Source organism: Macaca mulatta, chromosome 10 (genome assembly GCF_049350105.2).
Source record: "Macaca mulatta isolate MMU2019108-1 chromosome 10, T2T-MMU8v2.0, whole genome shotgun sequence".
Lineage (NCBI taxonomy): Eukaryota > Metazoa > Chordata > Mammalia > Primates > Cercopithecidae > Macaca > Macaca mulatta.
Genome location: NC_133415.1, coordinates 80,582,887 through 80,600,219, shown reverse-complemented (window position 1 = coordinate 80,600,219; position 17,333 = coordinate 80,582,887). Strand labels below are relative to the sequence as shown.

The 17,333-nt window shown below is 42.9% G+C and overlaps 1 protein-coding gene across 4 annotated transcripts in view; it reads left to right on the top strand.

Annotated features, from left to right (window-relative positions):
• Positions 1–1,947: 1,947 nt before the first annotated feature.
• Positions 1,948–17,333, top strand: part of ATRN (attractin) — a 179,940-nt gene continuing 164,554 nt past the window's right edge. For all 4 annotated transcript variants that reach the window (XM_015149430.3, XM_077951320.1, XM_015149432.3 and 1 more), the window contains exon 1: positions 1,948–2,459. In XM_015149430.3, the coding sequence (XP_015004916.2) occupies positions 2,047–2,459 (413 nt within the window). In that variant the 5' untranslated portion in view covers positions 1,948–2,046. The remainder of the gene's footprint in view (positions 2,460–17,333) is intronic.

Genomic DNA, 17,333 nt, shown 5'->3' with positions numbered 1-17,333 from the left:
ATGCTCTGAGGTAAAGCTGAGAGGCTCCACAGGTCTACGAGGGTTTTTCTTTGTTTCTCAGGGACTGTAAGGTGCTCAAATTCTGAGGTAGGTGCCATAGGAATATTCCTCATAGCACAAGCGTTATGTCAGACAATGCTCTGCTTATCTATTAGTGAGTAACAAATCTCTCTAAAACTTAAGAGGCTTAAAATAACATAAATCATAATTTATGAAAAATTATAAATAATTCATCATTTAAGGGTTAAATGATAAATGAGTTATTTCTCATTTTGGATAAGTCAGTTAGGAAAGACCTGTTACTGTTGTGGGTAACATGGAACGGCCCAGATGGTTGGAATAACCCAACCCAGACAACTTTTTCACTCAATGACTGATCCCTTAGCTAGGATGGCTCCACCAGCCTAGTGGCCCAGCTCTCCCTCTCCAAGTCCAAGTGGTCTCTGCACGTGGTTTCTCTACAGCAGGGTGGCTAAAGGGCAGCAGCTCATGACCACCAACAGCTCAAAATCAACGATGCCAGGTCTTTTTTTTTTGAGATGGAGTCTTGCTCTGTCCCCCAGGCTAGAGTGCAGTGGCGTGATCTCGGGTCACTGCAACCTCTGCCTCCCGGATTCAAGCGACTCTCCTGAGTAGCTGGGATTACAGGTGCGTGCCACCACGCCCGGCTAATTTTGTATTTTTAGTAGAGACAGGATTTCACCATGTTGGTCAGGGTGGTCTCGAACTCCTGACCTCGTGATCTGCCCACCTCAGCCTCCCAAGGTGCTGGGATTACAGACGTGAGCCACCGTGCCCGGCCAAGTTTGCCAGATCTTTTTTAAGCTGAGAGTTAGAACCAAGACATTGCCACTCCTACCACCTTCTTCTGTTGGTGAAGCTGAATCACGGTTTCTTATGGTCTCAATCATGACCCAGTCCAGATTCCAGGGTCAAAACCATAAAAGGCTACATTGATGGAAGACATGTCTCATTGAGGGACGCCAGAGTAACAACTACCAGACAAGAAGGGGCAGGTCTATGGGAGCCCCAGTTCCTAATTCTATGTTGCCCTCTCTTCAGAGAAGATGGTTGGAGGGCAAATTGTGGGGAGCAAGGTAACTCCAAACTTTTACAGAATTAAAGGTAGGGGGTCTGGTCAGCTACAGTCCGTCTGTTATCAAGAGGCCTGGCTGTGTGTCTTCAGTCTATTAGGCATTTACTGAGCACAGCCTACATACCAGGTTCTTCATTTTCTGACACAGGGTCTTGTTTTGTTGCCCAGGCTGGAGTGCAGTGCTGCGACTGCAGCTCACTGCAGCCTTGACCTCTCCAAGCTCAAGCGATCCTCCTGCCTCAGCCTCTCGAGTAGCTGGGGCTACAGGCGCGCACCACCACGCTCGGATAATTTTTCTGTTTTTGGTAGAGACAGGGTCTCACCCTGTTGGCCAGGCTGGTCTCGGATCCCAGAGCTAAGTGATCCGCCTGCCTCGGTTTCCCAAAGTGCTGGGATTACAGGCGTAAGCCTCCGCGCCCGGCCTATGCCCAGTTCTACATGTGTTCTTTCTTTACTCCTGTGTTACAGAGGCTCGAATGAGGCCTGACTTCTACAGTACCGCACCCAGCACCACACCGCGACCGACGTAGCCTCCTGTGCTCTTTCTGTCCGGCAGCTGGAGTTGGGGTAAAGCGCCGGGTCTCTTGGAGGGCAACACTCAACGCGGTCGGCTCCTAGGCATCCAGTGGGGCTGCAACCCCGCCGCCGGGGGCGACAGGCGAAGGTGAAAACCTAGAGCTGGCACAGCGCAGCCGGGTTTCAGCTGGTTCTAGAGTCCACGTCAGAAGACCGCGCCCGGCGCCGCGCGCGCCGGAGATCACTGTCTGCGCCCCGGCACGCACGGACTCGCGCACGCGCGCGCCGGCCCCGCCTACCGCCCCGCTGTGGTCCCCGTGTGGACCGCGCGAGCCACCGTCCGCACAGCCCCGCCCCGCACGGCCAGGCGAAGCGGAGCCGGCCGTGCGGTGTGTGTGTATGTGTTCGCGGGGCGCCGTCTCAGCCCCGGGAAGATGGTGGCTGCAGCGGCGGCGACTGAGGCAAGGCTGAGGAGGAGGACGGCGGCTACGGCAGCGCTCGCGGGCAGGAGCGGCGGGCCGCATCGGGACTGGGACGTGACCAGGGCTGGGAGGCCGGGGCTGGGGGCCGGGCTGCGCCTTCCGCGGCTGCTGTCGCCGCCGCTGCGGCCGCGGCTGCTGCTACTGCTGTTGTTGCTCTCGCCGCCGCTGCTCCTGCTGCTGCTGCTGCCCTGCGAGGCCGAGGCCGCGGCGGCGGCGGCGGCGGTGTCGGGCTCAGCCGCAGCCGAGGCCAAGGAATGTGACCGGCCCTGTGTCAACGGCGGCCGCTGCAACCCTGGCACCGGCCAGTGCGTCTGCCTCGCCGGCTGGGTGGGCGAGCAATGCCAGCACTGCGGGGGCCGCTTCAGGTGAGTGGCGGGTGGTGTGGGAGGCTGGGGCTAAGGGGCGTTCGAGACAGCTCCAGGCCAGAGGCAGATGCTGGACAGAAAGTGGAGAGGGTAGGGCCGCCCCATGGGGTTTGAGGGCCATTTGCTTCCGAGGAGATCATCGTCTCTGGCCTGGGGTCTTCCTCTGTTGGAAGGTGAAAAAGTGTGGGGCAAGGGTCGGGGCACTCCGACGGTATTTGTGTGCTTGGGTTAGATTGGAAGAGTGCTGAGGGACCCAAAGAGCATCAAAGCCGATCGCTCTAAAACTCGGCCTGTTTCAACTAAATGAGGTATCCAAGGAAAGGTGAGCTAGCCAGGTTTGCTTAAACACTTCCTTTTAACATCCACATGTGCCCTAGGACCCGATGAGTTCCCCGATGCACTGGAGATGTGGGGTGCTCTGAAGAAACAGGGCCCTGGAAATGCTTTGTTGGCTGGAGATAAAAGGGAAAGGGTAGCATTGTAAGATATTAGAGATGTAAGGACCAATGGTCCTTCTAAAGGAAAGTGAGGGAACTAGTCTTTTGGCAAAAGCTCACTGGAGGTGGCAGATTGGAACAGGGTCTGTGGTGAAGAGGGAATGGAAGGAGATTCCTATTTGCCTTGGTTTCTGGACAATATGAAGTTCTGAATTGGCCTGGTTTGGGGCAGTTCCTCTTGGAGAAATCAATAAATTAATTAGCAGTTACCTGTTATTTGCTTCAGTTGTGCAAGGATTTTCCAGATAATACAGACAAATAGATTAGCCAGACTTTGGCCTTGTCCACAGGGAGTTTGGAATATAGCAAGAGAAAGATAACTTACGCACATAACCCTAGTCATAAGGGTTATAGAGTCATTCATGCGTTTGGCAGGTGTTTAGTTTACTGGACACATGTCTGATGTGGGGGAGTGGGGAAATGTGAACAAGACAGACAGGGCCCCTGCTCTCATCCATCTTAACATTCTAGTGGGAGCAACAGGCACTTAACAAGTAAATGAGAGAAATGAACATGCTAATTTCAGGTAATGGTAAATGCTATCAAGAAAATAAAAACAGCATGGTCTGATAGAGAATTATAACCCGTGGTGACTTTTGGAGAAGGTTCTCATTTGAAATGACATTTGATCTGAGACCTGAATGAGGCAATGGGGAGCCTGTGGGAATTCAGGGATGGAGAGGTTGTGGCTAGCTGGAGGGATGCAAGGAGGACTTTGAGGAGGTGATAACATTAGATTTGAGCATTTAAGATTAAGTAGGATTTGGAAATGTGGAGCTAGAAAAAAATTACAGATGGAAAGAAGGGTGCAAACAAAGTTGTGGAGGCTGGAAAGTAAACTTTTGCTGCTGCCTATATGGAAGAGAGTTGTGAGAGAGGAGTTTGGAATAACAAAATCGTAGACTTAGGTAATGTTAGGTCTTCTAAGGAACTCAGAGAACGTTGAGCAGATGAGCTCTTTAGTTTTATGGATGGAGAAACCAAGTGACTTCAGGATCACTATGCAGTGAAGCTGCTTTTGTAACTTAGGGTGTTCCGATTTATGAATTTCATTAATCTACATGTATTTGTTGAGGGCTCCTGTGTTTTAAGTTGTGAGATACAGTGGTATGCAAGACAGGCACAGTCCTGCTCTTATGGAGCTCATATTCCAGCTTGGGAGTAAAAAAATCCAACAAAAATTTTATTGTAATTTTGTTTAAGGCTGTGGAGGTAAAGAACAGGAGACAAACAGAGGTCTTGACTTAGTCTGGGGGTAATGTAAGTCACTGAGGAAGTGATGTGAAGTCTAAGGGGTGAGATGGTACTACCTACGTGAGGGGTGGGGTGCTGAGGGGCCAGCAGGTACAGAGGCTTGGGGATGAAGGGGATGATGGCAGCCTGGATGGAAGACCAGGTGGCAGGAGCAGAGAGAGCAAAGGGGAGCTTGACAAGACTGGAGAGAAAGGCAGAAGCCAGGCCAAGTGGAGATCTGTAGGTTGGATTGAGAATTTTGACCTTTAGCCCAAGAGCTGTGAAATGGCGTAGTTCACTCCTATTTTCATGACATTATAGGCTTTTAGATTGGAGCCAGAATACAAATGGCCTTGAAGGGAGGCCAGGGCATTTTCAATTTGAGAAGCTTCCAAGATCAGGTGAGTGGATGGTTGAGTCAGAAGAGGATCCTTCAAGTTCTGAAAGTCTGGGACACAGTAGTAGGCAGTGGGGACCCACAATGTGGGAAGGGGACTTCATAGCAAGATCAATCTGTAATGTTCAGAGTAGGTTGACTCACTTTGGGCATGAGAAATAGTGGGTAGCTAGGTGGGATCTGTTGGCATGGGTCAGAGCAGTGGTAATGAGAGCTTGTGGTATTGTAGAGGTGAAATGGACAAGTCTTCCCTGTGAATTGGTTTGCTCTTGGAAAGGTGGGGGATGGTGAGGGAAAGAAAACTAGATCCTATCTTGGGTGATAGATTGGACAATGATACCTTTAACAGACACAGGGACACAGGAGCAGGTGTTAGACATTTAATTGCACACATGCCGAGTTTAGGGTGCTCTCAGAGTACACACCTGGCAGATGTTAAGTTTGGAGTCGTTGACCTATGAGGGAGATTGCCAGGGAGCTCTCTCTGAGAGTCCACATGGAAAGCCCAGAGGATTGGAGAAGAGCTACTTGTTGCAGGGAACAGGCAGTCCTGACAATGGTTGTCTCAGATGGTGTCACAGATGAGTGAAGGGACTCCCCTGCTTATTGTGGACATTCCCTTTGAGGTGATTCTAGGTGATGTCAGTGCTGTTTCCTGGGTAGACAATTATGACTTTGGTCCTGATGATACCATTATATTTTGTGGGCTTCGGGATTTTGCATTTTTAAAAATGAAAGTAGGAGGAACTTATGACTCTGGTCTTTTAAAAAAACTCAATAGGCCGGGCACGGTGGCTCACACCTGTAATCCCAGCACTTTGGGAGGCTGAGGCAGGCGGATCATGAGGTCAGGAGATCAAGACCATCCTGGCTAACACGGTGAAACCCCGTCTCCACTAAAAATACAAAAAATTAGCCGGGCGTGGTGGCGGGTGCCTGTCGTCCCAGCTACTCTGGAGGCTGAGGCGGGAGAATGGCGTGAACCCGGGAGGCAGAGCTTGCAGTGAGCTGAGGTCGCACCACTGCACTCCAGCCTGGGCGACAGAGCGAGACTCCGTCTCAAAAAAAACCCAAAAAAACAAAAAAAATAAAAAAATTTTAGTCAAGGGTGGGCACGGTAGCTCATGCCTGTAATCCCAGCACTTTGGAGGCTGAGGCGGGTGGATCAAGAGGTCAGGAGTTGAGATCAGCTTGGTCAACATAGTGAAATCCTGTCTCTACTGAAAATACAAAAAATTACCTGGGCGTGGTGGCAGGTGCCTGTAATCCCAGCTACTCAGGAGGCTGAGGCAGGAGAATCACTTAAAACTGGGAAGCGGAGGTTGCAGAGCGCCGAGGTTGTGACGTTGCACTCCAGACCGGGCGATGGTGTGAGACTCCATCTCAAAAAAAAAAAAAAATTTTAGTCGAAGTATTCTTTTGGGGGCAAGAGTGAAATGTTGGTTTTGGTTACAGTGGTTTGTATTTTGATTTAACTTACAAACTTCTTTGTTATTAAAAGACATTAAATGAATACCTTTCTGATTTAGAATGGCATCAAGTTGGAGTGTTTTCTGAGCTTTTTAGTCCTGTAAATCCTGTGTTATAATTGCCATTATAGGGTTTTTTCATTAATTGAAGGGAACATAGGCTAACAAGGAGTGGATTTCCCTAAGGTTATCACTGAGTGCATACTATGTGCCACAGAGCATTTTCATGTACATTGTATTATTTAATCCTCAGGACAACTCTCAGGGTGTTGTATAAAATTTACATTATTGAATTATTGTCATTAGTAACATTTTTTCTAAATAAAAGATGACATATAGTTGTATATATGTATGTGTGTGTGTGTATATATATCATGTCATGTATATATATACACATATATATGTATGTGTATATATATTTATTTTTTTGGAGTCAAGGGTCTCCCTTTGTTGCCCAGGATGGAATGCAGTGGCATGATTATGGCTCACTGCAGCCTCAACCTCCTGGGCTCAAGCAGTCCTCCTCTGTCAGCCTCCCATGTAGCTGGGACCACAGGCACATGCCAACACACCCAGCTAACTTATTTTTGTGTGTGTGGTAGTGAGGAGCTCTCACTTTGTTGCCCAGGTTGATCTCAAACTCCTGGGCTCAAGTGATCCTTCTGCCTCTGCCCTGCAAAGTGTCGGGATTATAGGTGTGAGCTACCACACCCAGCCACTACTATTATTACTGTATGTGCTGGGCACAAAACAGATGTCTGATAAATGCTTATTGCCTTTCTTTTTTTTCCTACAGAAGGTACATCCTAACATTTTCAGGCTCAGTCCAATTCACCAGATTATTCTATTCAATTCTCCCAAACATTTTCTATAGCAGGAACTTAAAATAATTGAATGCACATTAAATTCAAAATTCAAAAACGAGCTTAATTTATCTTATGGGCATATTTATCTTTTGAAGAAAAATTACACTGGTGACATTACAAGTAGAAAAAAATGATCACTGAATTATGAAGATTCACGTAAGAATGAATGAAAGTGGTACTGCCTTAGAAATCACACACCAAAGATTCTATAGGTATTTTTATTAAACTGACATCCTTTAACTTATCCTTTAAAATTAGTCATTTCTATGTCATCTTTTATTTAGAAAAAATGACGTCATGTCATATCATGTCAATTGCATATTATTTCTAATAGGCAGCTGACATGATATATATATACACACACACACATACACACTTATGTATATACACATATATACACATATATAGGTGTATATATGTGTGTGTGTGTATGCGTGTGTATATATATATATATCATGTCAACTGCCTATTAGAAATAACTCCCTTTGGTCCTTAGAGTGAAGTTATTCCCATTTCACAGATGAGTAAACTTGGATGTACTGAATAACTTGTCCAAGGTCACAGAAGTTGTGCACAATTGGGATTTGAACTCAGGGTTGTCTAATGCCCAAACCTGTGTTCTTTTTATTGTACCATTTGGCGTCTCATTTTTTTTCTGAGTCCAATCACTCTTTATGAACGTTCTTTAAAGAACTGACCTAATTCCAACAAACACTTTGAGAAACAAAGGAAGGAAAATAGATTTTTACAGTAGGAAAGCTAACATTTTAAAATCTTAAATTCACTTGAATCTCTCTGGCTGCCGATCTGAGGACCTAAATGCCTTTTTAACTAGTGAAATGAAAATTCTTGCCTGGGTGCAGTGGCTCATGCCTCTAATCCCAGCACTTTGGGAGGCCGAGGCGTGTGGATAGCCTGAGGTCAGGAGTTCAAGACTAGCCTGACCAACATGGTGAAACCCCTTCTCTACTAAAAACTCAAAAAATTAGCCAGGCATGGTGGCGAGTGCCTGTAATCCCAGCTACTCAGGAGGCTGAGACAGGAGAATCGCTCAAATCCAGGAGGCAGAGGTTGCAGTGAGCCGAGACTGCGCCAATTGCACTCCAGCCTGGATAACAAAAGCAAAACTCTGTCTCAAAAGAAAGAAAGAAAATTCTCGAAAATAAAATGTGAAGAAGTAAAAAGTTAAAAAATTTTTTTTCTTGTAGTAATTACTAAGTAGTGTTAACTTCAAGCCCTAAATTTATGTTCACAAATTTAGGCTCATCTGTTTTCCCCAGTACATTATAAGTTCCATGAGGGCAGGGGCCTGGAGCATAGTGAGCAGTAAATATCTGTTGAATAAAGGAATGAAATTCTGTAATTTACTTCTTATGACTTTTTAAAAAGTCATCTTTACCCACGTGCCTGCCATATATGTCTTCTGTCCTTATATTGCTCCTGAACTTCTCTGTCTTCCACTGTTTGGTGGGCATCTTTGCTGGGATGTTTTATTGTCACCTCATACTGAACCATGTGTAACACCAAACTTCCTATCCTCATTGAAAAAAATAGTCTTTTTCTTTGTACTTCCTTATTTGGTTTAGCTAAATCCAAATTTAGCTAACCAAAGGTCAAAACTTAGGAGTAATCTTTGGCTCTTTCTACCTGTTTGTTTTTTCTGCTCTTACACTGTATAAATTTGTTTCTTTTCATTTCTTCTGTTGCCATTCTAGTGCACCTAGTCCTTCACCTCATTGCTGACCTGCTTCTGTTGCACTTTAACTGTTCTCTTACACCTGCAGAGTCTGTTTCACACTTTGTCATATCAGTCTTCTAAAAACAGTGATAGACTGGATAAAGAAAATGTGGCACATAGACACCGTGGAATACTGTGCAGCCGTAAAAAAGGGTGAGTTCATGTTCTTTGCAGGGACATGGATGAAGCTGGAAACCATCATTCTTAGCAAACTAACATAGGAACGGACAACCAAACACCTGTTCTCACTCATAAATGGGAGCAGGGAGGGGAACATCACACACTGGGGCTTTCGGTGGGTGGGGGTTAGGGGAGGGATAGCGTTAGGAGAAATACCTACTGTAGAATATGGGTTGATGGGTACAGCAAACCACCTTGACATGTGTATACCTATGTAACAAATCTGCACGTTCTGCACATGTATCCCAGAACTTAAAGTGTAATAAAAAGCAAAAACGTATCTCTTATTTTACTTCTTTTATTACCTCTAAAATGATCCTCAGCAGAAGGCTCCCATTCCCTTCACATCCCTTTTTTTCCTAACCAAATCTTTCCACTTCATGGTTTTTCTATGTTTGCTAAATTCAGCACCTCCCTCCTCACTGCTCCCCCATTCTTTCTTTTCGTCTCTACTTACCAAGGCCCATCTTCAGTTCTCTATAATCTATAATAGTTAATTTTCCCAAATCATACCTTTTTTTTTTTTTTTGAGAGACAAGATCTTGTTCTGTCATCCAGGCTGGAGGGCAGTGCTCCTGGGCTCAAGTGGTCCTCCCACCTCAGTGTGCCCAGCCAATTTTAAAATTTTTTTGTAGAAATGAGGTCTCACTTTGTTGCCCAGGCCAGTCTGGAACTCCTGTCCCCAAGAGATCATCTCGCCTTGACCTCCCAAAGTGCTGGAATTACAGGCATGAGCCACTGCACCTGACCCCATTATCTTCTTTTGAAATAAGTCATCAGCTAATTCACTTCATAAGTATCTGCTGAATATTATGTGTTAGGTACTGTGCTGTTCCTTGAGGATATGAAGGTGTGTAAGAATCAGGCCTTGCTTTCCCCTCAGAGAACTTATAATTATAACTATGAAGGGAAGACAGCTACGTGCACAGCAATTAGAACTTCATAATAAAAATACAGGCAATATGTGTTGCTGGACTAAGATGTGATCAACTAACTCTTTTGGGGGTTCTGGTGGAAGACATCACAGAAGAGAGGACATTTGGGCAGGTCCGAGAGGTTTAGTATGAGTAGACCATCTTGGGGAGAAAGGCATTCCAGAAGGAATGAAGAGCTGATCTGCAAAGGCAAAGAATTACGGATTATCATACTTAGTGTATTAATTTCCTAGGGCTGTTACAGTGAAGTACCACAAACTCATGGCATAAAACAACAGAAATTTATTCTCTCATAGTTCTGGGGGCTAGAAGCCTGAAATCAAGGTGCTGGCAGGGCCACGATCTCTCTGAAGACTCTGAGGGAGGATCTGTTTCATGCTTTTCTCTTCGCTTCTGGAGTTGCCAGCAGTCCTTGGCATTTTGGCTTGTAGATGCATCACTTCAGTCTCTGCCTCCGTCCTTTCAATCTCACGTGCTACTCTCCCTCCCTTTGTGTCTCTATCTTTTCTCTTAAGAGTACCAGTCAGGCCGGGCGTGGTGGCTCAAGCCTGTAATCCCAGCACTTTGGGAGGCCGAGACGGGTGGATCACGAGGTCAGAAGATCGAGACCATCCTGGCTAACACGGTGAAATCCCGTCTCTACTAAAAAATACAAAAAACTAGCCGGGCGAGGTGGCGGGCGCCTGTAGTCCCAGCTACTTGGGAGGCTGAGGCAGGAGAATGGCGTGAACCCGGGAGGCGGGGCTTGCAGTGAGCTGAGATCCGGCCACTGCACTCCAGCCTGGGCGACAGAGCAAGACTCCGTCTCAAAAAAAAAAAAAAAAAAAAAAAAAGAGTACCAGTCATATTGGATGTACGAGTATTGCGTCATCTTAACTTTGTTGCATCTGCCAAGGCCCTGTTTCCAAATAAGGTCACATTCACAGGGACCCAGGGTTAGGACTTTGACATATCTTTTTGGGGAACACAGTCCAACCCACAGCGTGTGGAGAACTGAATGTGGATGCATGTTGTTGGAACATAACTTTTGAGGGGTGTAATGGAAGGAAGGGGGTGAGATTATAAGGTTGTAATGGACTCTTCATCCCTTCCCGACAATCTGCAGCTTCACGTGCATGCTTGACCTAGGATAAGCCCTCAGGGCATTCCAGTTTCTGGCCGTGCTGATTGTTTGGAAATGGGCTTATGATTGATTTTAATGGACTCAATCAGAGTGAATCTCAGGACTTTTGTCGGAGATCCCTTTCCTCTGTGGGCATTTAGAAGGACATGTGTTGCCTTCTTTTCGGTGTGGGGAGGCCATAATGCCTAGAACTGTTAGAGTTACCATTGCTGTTTTAAGGAATTCACCTCAGGTCAGAGCAACTCCCAGAAGATGGAGGATGACAGAGAAATGGAGCGGGAGACCTGATAACTTTCTGAATCTCTGCATCAAAACTTGCCTGAAGGTGTAATTTTTGGTTTGAATTACTGCAGTCTGTGTTTTTCTTAAGCCGGTTAGAGTTGGATTTCCTGCCACTTACAGTAGAACAATTCCTAACATACAGAGGGAGGGAGGGAGGGTCAGCTGACTAGGGTTAGTCAGTTAGGGCTTCTGTAACAAATTACCATAGACTTTATCTCTATGAAAGGTTCCCAAGATGGGCAGATGCTTTTTATTTACCACAGTATAGAGAACAGGTATGTACATAGGATAAAAAGGAGAGTATGTTTATGATCAAAACAGTTTTGACCATATAAATGTGATTAAGTGATTTAATATATTTGTAGGATATTTTTATCTTAAGAAATATAGAAGTGGGTACCTAGTGTTATGACTGAACAGAAATCTTACACTGGTTTTTCTGTTTAACACAATCATATTTCCAAAACTGAAATGAAACTGTAGTTGTACTTTTTGAAATACTTGTGTCTGGAAATTGTCCATTAACTTACTATGAAACTTGTTTCCCACTTAAATAATATTGTACTATTTTCTGTGAATTCCCACATGCATTTTGGCAAGTGACTTCCATCTATATATTATATACTATTCTTATCTTTCATTTCATTACTTTGTTCCATCCATTTTCCCTTTTCTTTCTATACTTTCAAACTGGTCTGTTATTATTAACGTGACTTCCTTCTTATGATGGCTTTCTTATATTTGTCTTGCTTTTTTTTCCCACTTTTCATTTTCTTTATGTCATATCTCTTTAACTGCTTTTCTTTTATCACTGAGACCATGGTTTGATATCATCCTTTCAATTAAAACATTAAAAAAAAATTTTTTTCTTTTTCTGCTAGTGGATTGATCTTCGAGTGTTTGAGACAGGGTCTTACCCTGTCACCCATGCTGAAGTGCAGTGGTGCAGTCACTGCTCACTGCAGCCTCAACCACGTTGAGCCTCTGGGCTCAAGTGATCCTTCCACCTCAGCCTCTTGAGTAGCTAGAACTGCAGGTGCGCACCACCATGCCTGGCTAATTTTTTAATTTTGTAGAGATGAGGTCTCACTATGTCACCCAGGCTGATCTCGAACTCCTGGACTCAAGCAATCCTCTCATCTTACCCTGCCAAAGTACTGGGATTACAGATGAGAGCCATCATGCTTGGACCCTTTAAATTTTTAATTCTTAAGTTTTCAGTTTTTCTGTTTACGTTTTGGGTGGACTTCAGTTCTAGCTATTTATTTACATGTTTACCTATTTAGAATTTTCTGGTTTTCACTTAGAGAAGTTAATTTTAGTAATGGGTGAATTTCCTTTTTTTTTTTTTTTTTAGAATTTGACATTAAAAGTATACAATTATTAAATGAATGAATTTTCCAATTAATTTCTCGTGGTCCTTTTTGTATTCAAATAATTTTTTGATTGGTTTACTAAGAAGCCAGTAAACATTAGGGGCTGGAATTCTGTCAGCTGCTGTTAAGAGTCACATAAGTAACCTCCCTTGACCTGTGTTTTCTCAATTTTTGAATTCACAGATTCTTTCACAAAAATGTATAATCTTATGGATTCTCGTAGGAATTAAAAAATAATAATCCTTTAAAAAATGTATCCTGTTTTTAAGATAATTTTAAATAAAGTAAAAGTAGTTTGTTAATAAAGATTATAAGGTATATTTTAAATATAATTTATAATGATATTCAAAGGAAAATTTGACCTTACTCTATGTAAAACATGGTGCATATGTTGTTTTATGTGCTTTAATTATGTAAGGAAAAGTGTGAGTTGTAGACAAAAAAAAAGACATTAAATTTTGGTATAAAATGTATATTAAAATAGAGATTGAATTTAACTGTGTTTTGTGCTATTAAAAATAGTTTACCTGTCCTAACGTTTTATATTCATAAATTTGTGCTTTCACAATTATTTTTTAGAATTTTTTTGCATGTTTTGATTCTAAATGATAAAATGATAGCGATTTTCAGCTATTTGTAAGCATTTCTCTACAAATATCACACTTCCTGTTTGGATAGTTTTTCTCTAAATTGAATGAAAAGGCCAACCTGGCTGTAATTGTCACTCAGTTTTCCCTTTTGAACACTTGTTATTGAAGTACTGAAGATATCTTGTCAAGGATTTTGATCAGAAGGTTTGGCAAAGATGATCTTGAGATCTGCAGAATTAGATTCATTTTATGCCTTCTCATAACTTATATATAAATATCATTGTGTCTTATGCTTCTCTTTTGATAGATGCCATGACTGTCTTTTAATGGGAGCAGTATTTGGCCAACTCTTTGAGAAACACTGACCAATACTGACAAAATGTGTAACTCATTTCTTTAAAGTGATAATATGTTTAGTGCTGGTTCAGTCTCTGAACTAACTATAACTTCCTATTAATATGAAATATTCGAAGCCTATGGAAGAGATGCAAGGAATATCTCTTTGTACTTGCAACCTGGTTTTTCTGAATTTTCTTCATATTAATGTTATTCTAAGTAACAAAATGTTACAGATACTGACCAGGGTCCCCATGTTACCACCCCGTCTTAATCCCTGTTCACCATACACTTTCCCCAGAGGTAACTAGTATGGTGAAGTTGATGTTTATTATTTCTCTTGCATGTTTCTACTCTTATTACAGATACCAGAGAGAAAGTACAGAGAGATATTTCTGCGAACAATATCTTGTTCCCAAAAACATGTAGCATTTTTTAATCTTGAGATGAGATATGCTGGAGGTTTATCTGTTGATAAATGTAGTTCTAGCAGATTCATAGTTAATATTAATTACAGAAGGATTCCAGTTTACTGACCCGTTTTCCTGCTGATGGGCATTTAGAATTTTTCAACATTGGCTGTTACAAATAGTGCTACAATTACATTCTTTTTTTGTGTGTGTGTGACAGGGTCTCACTCTATCACCCAGGCTGGAGTGCAGTGGTGCAATCACCACACACTTAGGTGATCCTCCTACCTCAGCCTCTGGAATAGCTGAGACTACATGCATGTGCCACCGCACCCAGCTAATTTTTTGTGTTTTTAGTAGAGACCAGGCTTCACTATGTTGCCCGGGCTGATCTTGAACTCCTGGCCTAAGCAATTTGCCTGCCTGGGGCTCTCAGAGTGCTGGGATTATAGGTGTGAGCCACTCTGCCCGGCCCAATTAACATTCTTTACCTATCTCTTTATGCATATACATGTGTGATTTTTCTCTAGGGTAGTGATCTTCAGTCTTTTGAAACACCTCGAAAATAACTGAAATTCTTTTTACTTCCTTGCTTTTAGGTTGACATGCAGTTGACACATTATTTAAAAAAAAAAAAAGAATTTATAGAGTTGCAGAGATACAATTTCTGTATAGTATAAATAGAGCTGCTAAAAAAAAACCCATTATACAGTATTACCGTAAAAATATATTTTGAATAGAATCCAATTCCATAGCAGTTTAATAACCATCCTCATTTTAAAAAATATATGAGGCCAGGCATGATGACTCACACCGTAATCCCAGCACTTTGGGAGGCTGAGGTGAGAGGATTGCTTAAGCCCAGGAGTTTGAGAACAGTCTGAGCAACACAGTGAGACCCTATCTCTATAAAAAATTTTAAAAATTTGCAGGGTATAATAGCACATAACTGTAGTCTTAGCTACTTGGGAAGCTGAGGTGGGAGGGTCACTTGAGCCCAGCAGTTTGAGGCTGCAGTGAGCTAAGATCACACTACTGCATTCTAGCCTGGGTGACAGAGAGAGACCTTGTCTCTTAAAAAGCCCCAAAAAACCAAAACCCATATGTAGTAAATGTTATAATTCTTTTCCTTTATGGCTTGTCCTTTTTGTGTTATATTTTAAAATTCCTGTACTAACCTTGTAAATATACTCTTCTATATTTCACTTCCTCAGAATTTAAAAATTTTGCTTTATTTCATTCTGATCTTTTATCTACCTGTAACTTACTTCTGTGAATGATTTGTTATATATTGACCTAATTTAATTATGTTTATATGGTAAGCAATTGTTGCAGTTCCATTTATAGAACAGTTTTGCCCCTGCTCCCCATTTGAATTGAATTGTGCTATGATCATTTAAAACTTCAGATTTATCTTGATTATTTTTAACTCTTGGCTCCTCTAATTTCAACAAAAATCCCTGTTGATATTTTGTTTGGAATTTCAGTTGATGTTGAGATAAGCCTGGGGAAATCTGTCATCTTTATAATAGAGGGCTTTTCCATCCTTCGCATCCTTCTGGAAAGATGCTTTATATTTCCAGTTATTTAGGTCTCTTATATCTTTCGGTAAATTCTTATAGCTTTTTTCAAATGATCTGACACACTTTTATTAGATTTACTACTAGATAGAGAATTTTGTTATTACTAGAAACTAATTGATTACTATAGTACCTAGGAATGGATTTTAAAATTATTATTGCACTGAGTAATATGTAGCTCATGAGTATCTGTATTTATCTGGTCACTTCTCTTGATGTCTAGTAAACTTATTCACCTGTCTGGATCTAGGCAGGAGGTTGACTGGGCTCAGCTCGTGGGGATGAGGGTGTCACAGCTGTCACATCTCTGTATCAGAGGCTGGCTGAGCCTCACCGTCGTGGTGATGGCAGAAGTGCAAAGGCAGAATTGATTTCCTTGTATTTTGAATTTGTATATCTATGAATCCTTCCTAAGCTCTTGTAGTACTGGTAGTTTGTGTGTGGATTCTCCTGTTTCCCATGTTGATAGTCATGCTGCCAGTAAGTTGTGACAGTTTATTTCTAATCCGTATACACCTTCTTTCTTGTCTAATTAATGAGCTAGTTCATGTTGTTGAATATTATCATTGTAGGACATTGTTGAACGGTCTTGATCTTGACTTTAAAAGGAATCCTATGGAATAGTTCCCTGCACATAGAACGTGACCTGTGATCATATTGATGTTTGTCTTTCATCTGTTAATGTGGTAAATTACACTGATACAGTTTTTAATTGTTAGACCATGTTTGTATTCCTGAGTTGAACGCATTTTGGCCATGATATGTTTTTTAATACAGATTTTTAGATTTGATTTGCCAATACTTTGAGTTTTTTTTTTTTTTTTTTTTTTTTGAGACGGAGTCTGGCTCTGTTGCCCAGGCTGGAGTGCAGTGGCCGGATCTCAGCTCACTGCAAGCTCCGCCTCCCAGGTTTACGCCATTCTCCTGCCTCAGCCTCCCGAGTAGCTGGGACTACAAGCGCCCGCCACCTCGCCCAGCTAGTTTTTTGTATTTTTTAGTAGAGACGGGGTTTCACCGTATTAGCCAGGATGGTCTCGATCTCCTGACCTCGTGATCCGCCCGTCTCGGCCTCCCAAAGTGCTGGGATTACAGGCTTGAGCCACCGCGCCCGGCCTCGAGTGTTTTTTTTTTTTTTAGACAGAGCCTTGCCCTGTTGTCCAGGCTGGAGTGCAATGATGCGATCTTGGCTCACTGCAACCTCTGCCTCCCGGGTTCAAGTGATTCTCCTGCCTCAGCCTCCCAAGTAGTTGGGATTACAAGCGCCCACCACCGTGCCTGGGTAATTTTTGTATTTTTAGTAGAGACGGGGTTTCACCATGTTGGTCAGGCTGGTCTGGAACTCGTGACCTCATGATCCCCCTGCCTCGGCCTCTCAAAGTGCTGGGATTACAGGCATGAGCCACTGTGCCTGGCCTGAATTTTTGAACTGTGCTTGTGAGCTTTTCTTTTGGCAAGCATGTCAGATTTTGTCTATTGTTTTATTTTGTCTTCACCCTTGAATGCTCATTTAGCTGGGGCTGGAATTTAAGATTGATCAGTGTTTTGTTTGAGCAATTTGAATATTTTTTTCAATGTCTTCTGATTTTTATTACTGGTATTTCAAAGTCAGCTGTCAGTCTAATTCATTCATAGGTAATTTTTTTTTCTTTCTCTCTTTTTTAGCTGCTTCTTCTGGAAATTTTCAAATAAACAAAAATGGAAAGTATAACAAGTCTGACGTGTCTGTCACCAGCTTCAACATTTGCAGCTCGTAGCCAGTCCTTTTCACTTTTACCACTGCCCCATTCCCATGCCCTCCCCTCCTCCCGCCAGCTAGCGTAGATTATTTTGAAGCATATCTCAGGTGCCATTTTGTTTCCTTT